Source organism: Tachyglossus aculeatus, chromosome 16, assembly GCF_015852505.1.
Source record: "Tachyglossus aculeatus isolate mTacAcu1 chromosome 16, mTacAcu1.pri, whole genome shotgun sequence".
NCBI classification, from domain to species: Eukaryota; Metazoa; Chordata; class Mammalia; order Monotremata; family Tachyglossidae; genus Tachyglossus; species Tachyglossus aculeatus.
In genome coordinates this window covers 30,570,726-30,587,352 of record NC_052081.1, presented here as the reverse complement: position 1 = coordinate 30,587,352, position 16,627 = coordinate 30,570,726, and the positions used below count along the sequence as shown (strand labels likewise).

At 40.2% G+C, this 16,627-nt stretch overlaps 1 protein-coding gene across 30 annotated transcripts in view; it reads left to right on the top strand.

Annotated features, from left to right (window-relative positions):
• Positions 1 to 16,627, top strand: part of TCF7L2 (transcription factor 7 like 2) — a 208,549-nt gene that overhangs the window by 66,316 nt on the left and 125,606 nt on the right. For all 30 annotated transcript variants that reach the window (XM_038757546.1, XM_038757549.1, XM_038757550.1 and 27 more), the window contains one exon: positions 9,506 to 9,607. In XM_038757546.1, coding sequence (XP_038613474.1) covers positions 9,506 to 9,607 — 102 coding nt within the window. The remainder of the gene's footprint in view (positions 1 to 9,505; positions 9,608 to 16,627) is intronic.

Here is a 16,627-nt window from a genome sequence, read left to right as displayed (position 1 = left end):
CTTTGTGTAAACACCTGGCGGGCAAATCCCTTTTTTGGGGAAGGCCGATGAGGCTTGATGCAGAAAAACTCAAACCAGAGTTCTTATTCGTGGCAAAAGTGACAGCTTTTGCAATTCTGGGTTCCAACAGTCTGAAATTAGAGGACTCCCAACTGCTTAAGAACAGGGATTCAATCATAAATGAACCTTCAAGAGAGATCCTGAAAAATCTGGTGTGAATTTAGCTGACATTGGTAGAGAAACTGCCCCCAGAACTAGCTATACTAGAACTAGTTAGTATTCCCAAGAAAACCTTCCAGGGGCCCTCGTTTGTTGTATTTATTATCTAGCACTAGAAGGTGATAGTATAACTGCTAGTTTCACTGTAGAGAGTAAGTTTCTTCTGTAGAACTTGGGCACTACATTTTTTCTTTTATCTTTTAGATAGAGAACTTCTAGTAGTTTTTCAGCTTCACAGAAATTGAGGCAAAGAGAGGTTAGGTCATTTGGGAAAGTTCACACAGTGGTGGAGTCCGGAGAAGAACCTAGGCTTCTTAACTTCCTTTCCAGGATTCCACTTCCTCATTTTTGTGTCGTTCTTTAGCAATCTATCACAAATCAAATTTATAATAACGAAACAAAAAACTCTTAAGTTTACTTCCTTTATGTGTTTTACTTCCGATTATACTTGATGCATTAGATTGTAAACCTCCCAATATCAGGGAACATGTCTTTTTGCATCTTGTGTACTTTCCGAAGTGTTTGGGACAGTGCTGTACACAAAGTAGGCACTAAATAATTACCAATGACTGATTGAGGATTCCACACCCCCCTCACATACCAGCCATGTACTAACCCAACCGTAGAAGAAAACTCCTCGTAACTGTTGTTTATTCTTCCTAGGACCACACTTAAAAAAGGTTTGTTGTTTCCTAAGAGACAGAGTTGGATATTGAGAAGCAGAGTGGCCTAATGGAAAGAGTACGGGCTTGGGAGTCAGAGGACCTGGGTTCTAATAATAATGATAATAATGATGGTATTTGTTAAGCGCTTACTATGTGCAAAGCACGGTTCTAAGCGCTGAAGCACTGTTCTAAGTGCTGAGTAATAATGTTGGTACTTGTTAAGCGCTTACTATGTGTCAAGCACTGTTCTAAGCACTGGGGTAGATACAAAGTAATCAGGTTGTCCCACGTGGGGCTCACAGTCTTCATCCCCATATTACAGATGAGGGAACTGAGGGCCAGAGAAGTGAAGTGACTTGCTCAAAGTCACACAGCTGACAAGTGGCGGAGCCGGGATTTGAACCCACAGCCTCTGACTCCAAAGCCCGTGATCTTTCCACTGAGCCACGCTGCTTCCTCTAATAGTCACTTAACTTCTCTGTGCCTCAGTTTCCTCATCTGCAAAATGGGAATTCAATACTTGTTATCCCTCCTACTTACTCTGTTAGGTCCATGTGGGACCTAATTATCTAGTATGTACCCCAGCGCTTAGTACCACAATTATTATTATTACTAGAAAGTTTGTATGTTTGAAGAATGGTACAATTAATTAATGCATTTCTTTACTATTTCCTAGGAGCTAACCTAGCTTTTAGGGGGAAAAAAGCCAAAACGTTTTTAAAACTGTATTTGTTAAGTAATTACTATGTGCCAGGTACAGTAGTAAGCACTGAGGTAGATACGAGGTAGTCGGGCTGGACTCAGTCCCTGTCCTAAATGGGGCTCACAGTTTTAATCTGCATTTTATAGCTGAGGTAACTGAGAAACAGAGAAGTTAAGTGACTTGCCCAAAGTTATACAGCAGACAGTTGGTGGAGCTGGGTTTAGAACCCAGGTCCTGACTCCCAGGCCCTTGCCCTATCCAGTAGGCCAAGCTGCATCTCATAAATTTAATTTCATAAGTTAATGTGTTTCTGGACAAGAACAGTTCACTCAGGTCATCCACCTGTAGAGCTATCCAATTCCTCCATCAGGATCCATCTTATTTCATCAGTTTGCTTTCCATAGAGCTATTTTAAACTCTTTTCTACTACCTAGAGTCAAGACCAGCATGGCGTAATGGGTAGAGGACAGGCCTAGGAGTCAGAAGGTCATGGTTTCTAATCCCTGCTCCTCCACTTGTCCGCTGAGTGACCTTGGGCAAGTCACTTGGCTTTTCTGTGTCTGTTACCTCATCTGTAAAATGGGGATTGAGACTGTGAGACCCACGTGGGACAGGGACTGTGCCCCACCTGATTTTCTTGTATCCCCCCCATGCTTAGTACAGTGCCTGGCACATAGTAAGCACTTAACAAATACTGTTATTATTATTATTAAGACCAAATGGTGTCTAAACTGGAGATATGTCACAGGCCTTTGTGCTATCTTACTGGCTCCACAAGCCCTACACCAGGTGAAGGAATATAAGTGTAAAGCTTGAAAAATACCCCTTGGCTTCCTTGCAGATAAGACAGAGGACATTGAGGGTCTCTGCTGCACAGTTGTTCCACAAGGTGCAGAGGTCTTGTCAGTGCAGGAAAAATGCAGGAGCATCTGAATTTTATGTAGTGCCTGATGTGGGTAAAGAAGGGTAAAGCTGACTATATATGATGCTTTCAAATCTAAAATGGATTTAGTTTTGTCTTCAGAAACAACTAGCCTATTGGATTCATTGATAGATTTGTTAGTTTACTGGAGGCTTCCTATTTATAATACAATTCAGATAGATAAGTATAACACCACTGAATTGAAAGGAGGTAGCTAACTATAAAGGTTTTTAGCAAAATGCTGAAGTGTAATGGTAGAGTCTGGCTGAAAAACCTCCTTTCTGATCTCATTGAGAGAACAGAGCAAAGGACTCTTGATATCATTTGAGTGGGCACTAAATATTAGGGGACTGTTCTCAGCAAAAGGCCTACATATAGGGTGGCCTCAAAGCACTCAAAATTTGTGGCCATCATTCAATCAGTGGTATTTATTGAGCACTTACTGTGTGTAGAGCACTGTACTAAGCACTTGGGAGAGTACATCAGAGTTGTTAAACATATTCCCTGCCCACGACAAGCTTACTGGCCATCCCTTTGCCAATTCCAAACCATCTCCCCACCCCAAAATAGCAGGCAAGGGGCATACCAACTAAAACTTGGACTGTCTTTAGGCAGGGTGAAAGATCTGCTTGACTACAGGGACAGTAATAATTCCCTCTTTCTTGAGGAAATAAGGAAAGGAGGTATTTGTGACTGAAGATTGAAATATACTTCAGCCCAAACTGTATGAGGTAATCCTCATTGAAGTTCTAGTGTGAGCCTCTTAATTGCTTTCCTTAGGATTTCATGCCATCATTAATTTGTTAGTTACCATGACTCAAGGGCAGCAGTGAATGAGATTTTGTGCATTGCTGGCTTGGTAGATTGACAGATATGTTGGGAGTAGTTGGACGGGAGGCTGACACAGTTGAGCAAAAGATGATTTGAAGGAATGTGTGTGTGCATGCCCACATGTACACATGTACACAAGCACTCTCTCTCTCTCTCTCTCTCTCTCTCTCCCCCCACCCCCCACCGCCTCCCCCGCCCTCCTCCCCTCCGCCAGAACTGTGAGGGCCAGCTTTGCTGCATTCTTAACCTAGCTTTCCTCATGTTTCTTGGGGATTATATCCCATGAGAAGTAAGAGAGAATAGAGTTGGAGGAAGGGGCGAAATGCTGATTTGTGCATATTGAAAACTTGGGCTCGTTGTGCCTGTATCAGGTGACTTTTCCTTGGGCCGTGGCCTTTAAAATGCATTAGTGTTGATCGGCTGGAGAGGTTCACTTTTACCATCCAGAACAGTTTTCAGTTGATGTTTCAAAGATTTGGTATTCAACAACTCCTTGCCAAAACATTAGCATGACAGATATGAAAATCCTTCAGTGGCAGGGTTGGTGGTTAGGTTAGAAACCACTAAGTTTGCTGCTGACTTAGAAAGTGTGACACTGGGGAAGTTGTTTCCGATCTCCAGTTGCCTCAGTACATACTGCTATAAAAGGGGACAGAAAATAATTAGCTAAGGTAGAAATTACATTAATGTTTGTGGAGAAGTTTGAGAAAGCTGAGGAGAACTGCTGTGTGGTAGAGCAGAGCAGGATGATTTAATTGTAGGTTTTCAGAGTAGTTTTTAAAGTTGTCTGAGACTTTGTGAACTTTTGTCTTGGTCATGAGCGCTACAGTGCACTGGTAAGGTGTTCCTAGAAACACAAGAGTATCGGAAGAAAAAGTAGTGACTTAAAAAAAATTGATTTGATATTGTGGTACAATCTGACCACAGAGTTAAAGCAGGCACTTATGTGATTGTGCTTAAGTGTTAGAATATTGCACATTTAATTGTTCTTATTATACTAAGGCACTGGGAAGTGAGTTAAGGGAAATGTTTGCACTCTGAGTGTAGTTCTTTGTCATTTTGAAGTAATTTTAGTCAGTTTTATTTTTAATTGACTTTGGCATTAGACAGGGCTTCATGTATTAGTGCTTCTGAAGTTCATGATTTTTTCCCCCCACAGTTAACATTATAATAAAAAATTACCTAAGGGTTAATAGCTCTCTAGTTTTACAGTAAGATGTTTTCCAGAAATATGGGTGGGTAGTGTTGGGGCTTGTGATTATCATTTTTTTTGTTGAGTAGAAATAGCGACCTTTACAGTTCTGCAGATTTTTCTTCTGTGTTATGTGGTTTAAGGGAGATGAGTCAAATAGTTTTAAAGAGGGAAACTTTGAACCCAAGTTTTCAAGAAGTTTCAGAGTGGTTGGCTGGATTTTTCAGTTGACTTACATAAAATATCCCAGTAGCCTTAACTGGCAAGAGCACAAGCCTGAGAGTCAGAAGGATCTGGGCTCTAATCCCAGTTCTGTCGCTTGTTTGCTGTGCGATCTTGGGCAAGTCACCTAACTTCTCTGTACCTGTTATCTATAAAATAAGAATTCAGACTGTGAGTCTCTCGTGGGTCATGGACTGTGTCCAACTTGATTAGCTTGTATCTACCCCAGTGCTTAGTACAGTGTCTGAAACATAACGCTTAACAAATGCCATAAAAAACAATTCCCCTGCCCCCCCGACCCCCGTCATACCCCCAAAAAACCAGAATCGAGAGAAGATACTCCATGAGCTCTGGGGCCATAGGGTCAGGGTCAAAATCCAGTGAGAAGCGTTTCATGGATAATTTACGTAATAAATAGATAAGTAGATAATAGATAAGTTAGTTCTCTATTTTGGGGGATTGTAGAGCCCTAAAGAACAGAACCCATGAACAATGAAGCCTTCCTCCAAATGATGGCACTTGTTGAGGGAGTTCTGGATAATCAATCAATCAGTGGTATTTATTGAGCACTCATAAGGACTTGGGAGAGTACAATGTATGTGAAGCAGCATGGCCCAGTGGAAGGAGTACGGGCCTGGAAGTCAGAAAGCCCTGGGTTCTTATCCTGACTGTAACAGTTGCTTGCTGTGTACTGTCAAGTCTCGTAACTTCTCTGTGCCTCAGTTTACTCAACTGTGAAGCGGTGATTAAGTGCGTGTTCTCCCTCCTATTTAGACTGTGAGCCTCATCAAGACAGGGATTGTGTCTGACCTAATGAAGTTGCACCAAAGTATTTAGAGCAGAGTTGATACATAGTAAGCACTTAACAAATACTATAAAAAAAAAAGCATAGTTGGTTTGGTAGACACATTCCCTGCCCACAGTGAGTTTACAGTCTAGTGGTAATCTGAACTCCTGTGAGGGGGTCGAGAGAGAGAGGGACAGAGACAGACACAAGGGGGTTGGTTGGAGGGAGAAATTGACGTCACTTTTTATTTCAAAAAGAGGGATGGTTATTTGTGAGACTGTGGTATAGTGGTTAGTGTCTGGAATACTGAGTCAGATGTAAGGGTTGTGACATTCTATTCCTAGTTTCCTCTTTCTTCACCCTCCCCACTCTTCCATGCTGTTCTATTCTAGTCACTGTATGTTTGTACTTTAAAGTGTGTTTTCAAAGTTTCACACGCTACCCCATTCCTTTTAGATTCACAGGATTTTCTAATTTTCTTTATAGGTACTCTAATAACCTATGCTATCTAAAGAACCCTTCAACTAAATTTAGATAAACCAGCTAGATTTAGCTGGTGATGTTACCAAGGGTGTGAAGTTTTAACTTTGCTGTTTAGTTCTTGTTTTTTGGAAGAGTGGGGGAGTGGGAGGGAGGCTGGTTGTTAGTAAAGGACTTTGAAACTCCTCCTCAGAACCAACTTCCCAAGCACCTTACAGGTCTCAAACTCAGCCACCAGAAAAAGCCACGATCTTAGGGGAGTTCCAGAACAGAACTGCATTATAGTTTCTCTGAAGCGCTGAGAATGGTAGTGAAGTAATAAGGGAGTTTATGAACCCACTTTACTCACAAGGCACTCATATTTTCCATTTTCTCTATATATGTACATAAATAAACATATACATATATAATATATTAATTAGTGTAAAAAATCCCAAGCCCTTTTAGATATCAGAGAGTGAAAAAAGGTAAACACTTAGCAGCCTTTAAACAACTTTGGTTTCTTCATAAGTACTTTGGGATTTCATAGATTTGGGAGTTAAGCACAGAAGTCTAAACTTAATAATTATTTCACTTATGGTCTTGGAGAAATACTATTAAAAACATTATTTAAGAAACCTTAATAGTCCATGATCAGAACCTGTTATTAAGCAAAGGATAAAAAAAGTAAGCCAAGGTAGTCCAATTTTGAAAAGGTAAAGCCCATCAGAGCCCATTTCCCTGGTTTTCACTACAATAATTCCCACAGCTCTATTTGAGTCCAGTTTGTTGTAAAGTTTAATGTTTTTGTAGGCAGTCATAATTTCCCCATCCAGGCAGCCGAGGAGGAAAAGAGTCCAGTGTTGTTTTTGCAGCAGAAACAGTGGGAATTTTTTTTTCCCTGGGATGTGAAACGAGTTTTGGAACTGCTGGGAAAATCAGGCATGGTTTTCCTCGTCTCTTCCTCAAATCGGAGCAACCTCCCACCCTCATTGGCATTTAGGACCCAAAGAATAGAATTTCCTGCTATTTAACTGCTTGAGGAAGGAAAGGATTTACCTCCTGCTTGTAATAGGACCTAATTTTCATTTTTCTAGTTCTTATTAAGCTCCTATTGCAGAAGGCACAGAAAAATCTGTGAAAGCAATCACTTTTTAAGTCACCATTTTCTTATAAAGGGTCCCGATGGTAACTCTTCTTCTGCCAAAAGAAGCTTGTCCATCTGGAGTTTCTGCCTTAAGACGTGATGCATTGTACACAGATTGTGGGGGCACAGTAATTATGTGGTGTCTTGTTCCATTGTGAAAGAGAGAGTTGTTGAGGGGCGGTTACTGCTACGTAACGCCACAAGATTGTGTGCTCTTTCTCCACCATCTGGATTCAGTTAGCTTTCTTGGGAGTAGAGCTGAGTCTCATTTCCTCCAACCAGTAATGTTATATAGGCAGTGATCCTGTTCTGCCCTAACATAATTGAAAATTATGTGTATTGTAGACCCGGAGCGCTGAAATGTAGACTTGTAAAAATATGTGGTTCAGGTAGCCTGTGGAGATTGGATCTGGCACACAATGAAGCTTTTATGTAAAGTAAGAATTATAAGCCACCACATTAATATTGCATTATGGGCATGACAATTCCTGGACGTGGAGTCTTTGAGTCAGGCTTGTCACTTTAAACAAAGCTAATATTTCATACTTTATCAACAGGGCTGGCATTTGAATGTGAGCAAATTACACTTTGCACATGTCTAACATTGAAACTGTCAGTTAGTCTGACACCACAATAACTGGCCATAGGGTCTCAGCCTCCTTTTAAAATAGAGGCCAAGCTTCTTTTCCTTGGTATTCTGCATTTCTTCAGTAGGAAGTGGGTAGGTTGGAGGCTTCCCATTTTGATTGGACTTATGGAATTGACCTAGTCGAGTGGTTTTGACCAGTGTAGACCATAGAGGGAGAGGCCAGTTTCTCTATGGAGTCATTCCTTCCTTCATTCCTTCCTTCCTTCATTCAGTAATTTATTGAGCACAATACAACAATAAACAGACACATTCCCTGTCCACAGTGAGCTTACAGTCTAGAGGGGACTAATGGTCCCCACCATTAGGAGAGAGTGGATGGCCATGAAGGTAGGAGATTCCAAAGCTTAATTATGAAACTTGTCTTTATTTACTGGAAAGGACACACCAGCCTAACTGGGATTGTGACACGGAGCCATACTTAAGTAGCCAAATGCAGGGCTGGTTCTGTGTAAACTCATGTTTTTGGGTTGATTAATCTAGCCTGGGACTCCTGGGAGGACGGGGGTCTGATCCATTCCCTGTGGAAGTACCTCAGAGAAAACAAAATGGCCCTACTCTCTCACCCTCTTCCTTATGTGGGAATTTGAGTCCTGAGGTGGGGTGGGGCCAGGACTCATTTCCCTCAAGTCCTAGGACGGGATTTTACATAGACCAGCTACATGTAGAGGATTTTTTGTCTTTCTGTAGTTGAGTATCAGTTAGGTGCAGGCCAACAGGCTGTTGGCATGTACATTTTTTTCCATCCTCTAGACTACTGTAAGCTCCTCCTAGACTGTAAGCACCACTGTAGACAGAGATCTTGTTTACTAATTCATTGGTACTGTATCTTCCAAGCACTTAGTACAGTGCTCTGCACACAGTTTATGCTCAATAAATACCTCTGATTGATTGACTGATTTGCCTGTCTGGGCCCATTTCACATCTTATTCTGTGCTTTCAGTGACAGGTGAAAGTGCTTAGAGTAGTTGATTTACAGAGTTTGGAAAGATTTTATTTCAGCTGTCTTTAACCATATCCACAGTACTAGGTGTCAAATACAGTACTGATTGAGGTACATATGTTGACACTATCCATCCTTTTGATTTTAAATACTTTTTTCATTTAAGTAATGAGTTTCCTGGTACTCAAAATGAAGAATATTTTTTTTCGTAGAGGGTAGTGAGTAAATAGAATTTTAGCTTGTGTAAAAGCAGCATCTATTAAATCTAGGAAGTTGTTTAAGTACATCCTCCTTTTCCCTAAGAAAAGGATAAGTAAACTGACAATCTCTTTAAATGATGAACAACAAGCCTGATGATCAACAGAACAATGTTGCTCTGAGTTTATAGTTTCCTTGAACACTTAAAGACTTATATTTTCCTTCCTCCCATTTTTGCTACATCTATTAGGTGTCTGGCTTTATTCTCATTCTTCCCTGTCCTCTCCCCTCTTCCCTATTACGAATTCCACATCCCCTCCCTCCTTCTTTTCTTTGCTGTCATTAATGAAAACATGATCTCTGTAGTGCACAGCATTATTTCAGTGATGACATTATAGAAGGAAGCTATTGGTTCTCTGTATGATTCCAAGCCACCCAGCAGCGTTGATTTTAATATTCTAATATTTTTATAGTTCGGTTATAACTACTTTTCATTTTCTCTTAAAATGGGACATTTAGCATTTCTTTTCTAAACATGTTTTTCTTTTCTGTGTTTGTTCCCTCCTTCCAGTATCTCCAGATGAAATGGCCGCTGCTTGATGTTCAGGCAGGGAGCCTGCAGAGTAGACAGGCCCTCAAGGATGCTCGGTCTCCATCTCCAGCTCATATTGTTGTAAGTAACTTGGCCAAGACAATGGCTTCCGTACTTGCAGATGTCATTTCGATGGTGACGGTGTTCAAACTCAGTTTTCTTGGATTGTGGTGTATTCTTCTAAAATGGCTATCGTTGAGGTACCCATGAAGAGTCCTTGAAATTTGCACTTACTCCCAGTTCTCTTGACTTTTTTTCTCTTATTTTTGTCTAACCAGAGTCCAAACTGACTGACTTACAGATTTTGCCATTTCTTATTGAGTCTGCAACTAGCACTGGAGATTTTTTTAGGAATTGCCTAATTCTGAAGACTTTGTATGAGAAAAGACTTTAAAAAAAAAGAAGAAAAAACAACCCTTGCTATTGAGGCTTTTAAAAATGCACTCCTGAGGCCCCTCATGCCCTTCCGTCATAAAGCACAGCACTTTTTGTATTTTATAATTATTCTTCAGAGATGGACTCTGTACTTTGAAATAATGGATGGCATACTTCTATAAAAGTTATAAAAGTTATGATTATGCAAAAGTGGAACTAGTCATTTATTTCGGATGTGAACATAAAGTTGAGATTTCACAATAAGTTTTTAAGTACAAATCAAGTATAATACATAAATGTGGTTAAGGGAAGACATTATAAGATCATAATGATTTTGAAATTTAAAGTACTCTGGGTGCATTAGGAATATTTTCACTCATTTGCTAACCTCAGATTTCTAGGATTTTAGTCTTATGTTCATGTACCCCACATTAGCTCAAGACCACAGCACAGATAACTCCATGTCTTTAAAACCTTTTCTTGCCAATTGTAAAACCGCTGTCACTGGGGGATGGATTGGAAGAGAAGGAGTTAGATAGGTGCCGGTCACTATTTTCTGCCAAGGAAATGGATTCAATCTATAGTTTAGGATTTGCCCACCTTCTTGTAGAATTCAAAGCAACCTACCTTTCCTGAGTGTACTTGTTAATCTGTGTAATGTTGTTCTGGCTTTGCTGGCTAGCATTCCTTCACTGACATCCTCATCAAACGGTAAATTTGGAATCATAGAGGCCGGTCTATAAACAGAGGCTCCTCAACCAATGTACCTGAGTATATGCCTCAGTGATTCCACTCTGGCCTTATAGGTGGGGGAAAAATGTACCAAAATCTAATAGTTTTTTTTTTTTTTAATTGCCTTCCTATAGTTTCAGATTTTTAATTTTTTCATAATGTGTGGAGTTGATTGAGGGTTTGGACCAGCACACCCATTATGAAAGAAGGTCCATTTCTACAGAGCACTGAATTACTTCTGTCTTAGAGAACCTTTGAAACAATGGCTGTTTCCAGTGCTGGGTAGTAACCATCCAGGCGTCCCTGGCCACACCTCTTGTGTGCAGTTGTGGTCTGTCTATCTCTTCCCGCATCCTTTGAATGCTGCTCCGGTTTATGTCCAGTGAGCATACAGAGCTATGCAGTTGTACCCTTTGCCAAAAATAACAAGTGGGGCAGCCCTGGTTCTAAAACCTTATATTCATGTTGCAAATTAAAAAACTGGGGGGAGAGAGCAAAACATTTTTCCAGGAAGCCTTAGTCAGAACAAATGTGGATTTTGGCCATTGGGGTAGCGGGGGTGTCTTAAGGGCCATTTCCCCTTGCTGTTCAATAAAAGGAGTGTTTTCCATAGCAACCACTTTGGAACATATACTACCTCTGAGACGGACCACCTTCCAAAAGAGCCACAGCTGGCATCTGTAATACAATCTTTTGTGCTACTTACGGTGTTTTCGAGTGGTGATAGTGGACCGGGGAGGAGGGAGCACTTCGTGGAAAGAGAAGGGGAGAAGGGAGGAAGGGGCGAAAAAAGATGGTGTGAGTTTTTAGTAATGGTGAGACAAAATTTGCAAAAATGTCTGATGCTCATTTCTAAATGGTTTCCTGTGTTCTGTATAAATGATCTCTTTTGTTCCCTATTTGCACATCTTCGAGAGAGAGAGAGAGAGAGAGAGAGAGAGAGAATGGGGAGATGGTGGAAGAACAGGAGGAACCAGCACATAATACAGTGCCTGGCTCATAGTAAGCACTTAACAAATATCATAACTGCTGCCCTCCCCCCCCCCCCCCCCAATAACAAAAAAAAAAACAGGGCCAAAGACTTCAGAGACTATCAGCATAGGGCTGTGTGGAATTATCTCTGTATTTCTATTTTACGGTCTTTTTCCTAACTGCACCCCAGGATCTGCTGTCTGTTTCCCCGGTAAGACTCAGTGTCAAATATGATTAGCCTTTTTAATGGAGAGAAAAGGAATGCAAGTGAATCCAACATCGGTCTTTGTGCAATTGGAAGACATGCTTTGGGAAAGTGGGGGTACATTTTTCTACTGTCTTTGTGTATTACCTTTCTGGGAGGTTTGTCTTTGAGAGAGTATGAGTGTGTGCATCTGTGTGCAGAATTTGTGATGGAGTGTTATAGTGTTCTATCAAAGATGTTTCAAGGTGAGTGCAGATCACTTCCTTCTCGGAGATCTGGATCTTGGTGCTAATGGCAACATAATAACTTATATAGATTGCATTCATATAATATAACTGTGGTATTTGCTAAGTGCTTAGCATGTGTCAAACACTGTACTAAGCACTGGGTTAGAGACAAGATAATCAGGTCAGAACCAATCTTTGCACCACAAGATGCTAACAGTCTAAGTAGGAGGGAGAACAGGTATTGAATTCCTATTTTCTAGATGAAGAAATTGAGGCACAGAGAAGTTAAGTGACTTGCCCAAGGTTCCACAGCAGGCAAGCAGCAGGGCTGGGATTAGAACCTGGGTCCCATGACTCTGAGACCCATGCTCTTTCCACTAGACCACACTGAATGGATATCATGTTTCATCTCTTCTCTTCCTCCTATCAGTGAGATTGTAAACACCTCAAAATCTAGGAACTAGATTGATTCTGATCTTTTAATATGCCTCAATTCCTAGTTCAGTCTATTGCACAGTTTGCTTGGATCCACCCCAGTGCTTAGTACAGTGCCTGGCACATAGTAAGCCCTTAGTAAATGCCTCAGTTATTATTATTACTAGTAATAAAAGTACTGCTGATTTGGAAAAAAAGGGCTACAAAGGCATTTTGGAGATCTTGCTTTAATAACCTCTAATAATACCAATAATAATAATGGTATTTGTTAAGCGCTTACTAAGTGCCAATCACTGTTCTAAGTGCTGGGGTAGATACAAGGCAATCAGGTTGTCCCATGCTGGGCTCCCAGTCTTAATCTCCATTTTACAGATGAGGTAACAGGCACAGAGAAGTTAAGTGACTTGCCCAAAGTCACACAGCTGACAAATGGCTGAACCGGGATTAGAACCCACGTCCTCTGACTCCCAAGCCTGTGCTCTTGCCACTAAGCCACACTGCACCTACAGTTCTGTTCATAGAATATGTAGAGATGAGCAGATCGTGAGAAAGTAACTTTAGACCACTTCCCCATTTTTCTCACTTTCTGAAGATTTCTGTGGATGACATTTGACGCTGTATATAGCAACACCATGTATGTTGTAAATTCCTCTATTACAAAGTAATTTTCTAGGGATAAGGCAGTATTCAACAAGTTAGTGAAGAAAAATATGTAGAGAATGATCTATTATTATTACTTATGGTTTTTATTTAAAAGGTGAGAAGAATATAGAGAGATATTTTCACATTCGAATTACTCAAACACTCAAGGCAAGATTTATGTGTAAGATGAGAAGTTTTCAATTTAACAGGCTTAATTTTCCTAAAAATTGTGATTTGAATAAATGTCCCTAACTAACAGATTATAATACTTCGCTTAAGGAAAAGATAGTGGGCTTTTAAAGTCATACATTTTTATTCCTTGTTATGATTCTGTGGCTGCTGATTTGTGTTCAGAAGTAGTAGTAATAGTATTTATTAAGGGCTTACTGTGTGCAGATCATTGAACTAAGCCCTGGGAAATAGTTACACAGATAGGAATTAAACACAGATCCTGTCCCTTGAGGGACTCACAGTAAAAGGGTAGTATTCCTAAGGAGAGTTGTTTAGGGTAACTGAATGAAAAATATTTCTAAATTTATCCAGTACTGTTATTTTCCATCCTCTTTTGCTCTAGTTTAGAAATTGTGTAGTGTACAAATATTCAGTCTTTAAAAAGCAACCGACTTTTCTCCCAACCCAAATTCCTGGTACCTGTCTAGATGACTGCATTGCTCTGTATTTTTACTTCCAAACTCATGCCTCGTCATTATTTGCTCTCAGGTGTTTGGATTTTCTTAACTTTCTTTTAAAATGACTATAGAGAGATTGTATATGTTAAGCTGAACTGTAGATTCTGAGTAGGGAATGATTCACTGGATACTACCTCTGGTATCTTTGCCATTCAGAAGCTTTTATTTGACTTCCTTTGTACTCAGAAAAAAAAATACTGTACCAAAATGGTGGTATTTTGGATAATACAGATATTACAGAGTGGCAAGAGACTTCAGAAGTTCTGCAATTTCATCTCCAGGCTTTACTTTTGAAGTTAATGACTTTACCTTGGGGTAGTTCTTTAGTACTAATGTCTTTTTTGTTTTGTTGGGTAATGGGCATGTTCATTGAGGGTATTCTAGAGTTGTATACCCTTTTTTGATGCTACAGAAGGAGCAGGAAGTTGGGGGAGGGAGAAGCTGTTATAATGGATGAAACTTCAGGCAAAGGCTGTACTTGCAGCACTGAATATTCAAGTGGGCACAGAGTGAGTTATTGTTCTGAAGAAATCCCAGTGTTGTAGAGCACCTTTTGAAGTTTCTGATGCAGCTTCAATTGTAGAGTTCTTCTGGAATTTTCTTTGGCCTTTGTTTCCTAATTAGAAGATGATTTTATTAAAAAATCTGTGTGGCAGAGACACTTAAACCTTGAGCACATTATAATCAAAACAGACTCTTGACCCAGATTTGGTCACGTACCTAGGAATGACTCAGTTTCACATTGACTTTGAAAATTGTTGACCATCTTCCCCAGACCTCTTCAGTAAAAATGTATTTTTGGGTCCCCAAAGCACAGTCAACAGTATTAGCCTTTGTGTCTCATGCATCTTGAGTTCTAATTGAAAGGATTTCACATAGGTACCTTGCTTCTTAGCCCATGCAAAAGTTACTTCACCCTGTTTGGAGAGAAAGCTGAACTGGTCAAATTCACTTTGAAACACAGGAAATTAAACTATATATGAACTCATTTCCACGCCTTGGATAGTGTAGCCCAGACACGTTGAATGGAAAGCTTGTGGAAGCCTTTTCTCAATTATTCGCCAAGTATTATTGTTCTTCCCAGTTGTATATTGGGATTCTATAGGATCAGATTGGCCAGTCGGTTCCTAATGGAGAAAATCCACAGCCATCGTGATCTGTGACCTGAAAAATTACACCGTGGTTGGCAATTGCCAGATCTCAGAGGCATGTTCATTTTACTCTCTGAGTGCTGATCCTCAGAGAATAAAGAAGGGTCATAAAAATTAATTTTTATACCCTCCCTCAGCATTGTGCGTATGTATATGCATATTATTTATTTTACAGTTTATTTATTTTGATTTTCTCAATCATAAATATTTTTAAGTCTGTCTCTCCAGTTTAGGCTCCTTGTGGTCAGGGAATGTGGCATCATGCTACTATACTTTCCCAAGCGCTTAGTACAGTGTGATTGTACCCACTGGATGCTCTATAAACTCCTTTTCTTCTCCTCCTCCCCCTCCTCCTCCTTTTCCTCTTCTTCCGCACTCTGTGTGATGAGGTCACCGATCAGGAAAGGATGAGATGCAGACAGGTGGTCCAGAGTCACATCTCCTTGCTGTGTTTCAAAATTAAGCTATTGCTCTAGGGGCATTATCTAATGGTAAGGTCATCACAAGAAATCACTGTTTCCTTGTCTTCACCTCAGTTAGGTTTTGGATGTTATTGACCATCTTGAGCATTACTGTCACTTTCATGTCAAAACTGATCATTGAGTCTTTGCTTATGGTCTTTGTATACTAGTGAGGGCAACTGGTCAAGTAAGTGGAGTGAGCCCACTAGATCTGGTGGGAATTTCTGAGGAGCAGTTGAATGTAGAATGTGTTTCCTATAGATGAGGTCTGTTGCTTGGGTGAGGCATTTTTTTACTGTGAAATACATTGTTCTCCTCAAGTTTCATGGAGTTTCTCCAGATAATTTTCATTTGCAACTTGAGGCTCCACTGTTGCTTCACAATGATTGAGGGGGATATTTGTTCAGGTTGAGAGGACAGAGAGTAGTCCTGCCATATAAATCACCTTGAAGCCTTGAAAGGGACATAAGATCTGTGTCACAAAGGAGGGCCCCAAAGTCTTTGTTAAATTTGATTCGTAGTGGGCCGATTATTGTTCTAGTAGGGTAGACGGCGTGTTGGCAGCGATAAACTGCACTTGTCAGCCTGCTTTGGGCCTCTCTGAAACCAAATTACCCATAATCCCTTGGAACATTTTGGCTCTGGGGTGAAAGGCAGGACATAAGAAGCTACACAGGCACATGTTAAAATAGTAAAGCGAATCCATATCCCAACTCGTCTCTTCATTCTCATAGTTCTGTTCTGTTCCATTCTTGGCATATAGGCGAAATTCCTATCTTACTAACCAAGACATTGAAGGTTAAAAAAAACATGTGTTCATTGCACAATCAGTAATGGCCCTAAAAAGTAATAGCCTGAATATGTTTAACTAGTTCTTTTGGAGAAGCCTCCATTTTTTTCTTGAGTTTCAAAACACAAAACTAGAGAATACCAGTTATTGTGTTTGACCTGAAGGATGTATTTTGCCCTGGTGGTAAAGAGTAACTGTGTTTGAGAACAGGATGAGAACTCTAATTATAGCCAAGACATTTTCCTGCATTTTATTGTTGTGACCAGGATCAACTTGATCATTTACAGTAAAACAGGTCACTGGCTATAATTTTAAGAGCTTTCTCTACTTAAGTCTGCTTTTTGGAAATGCACGTTCTTAGGCTGAAGCTTTGTTTGGGAAGATTTGATGGTCCAAATTTAGAAAACTTGAGTATCTTAGTG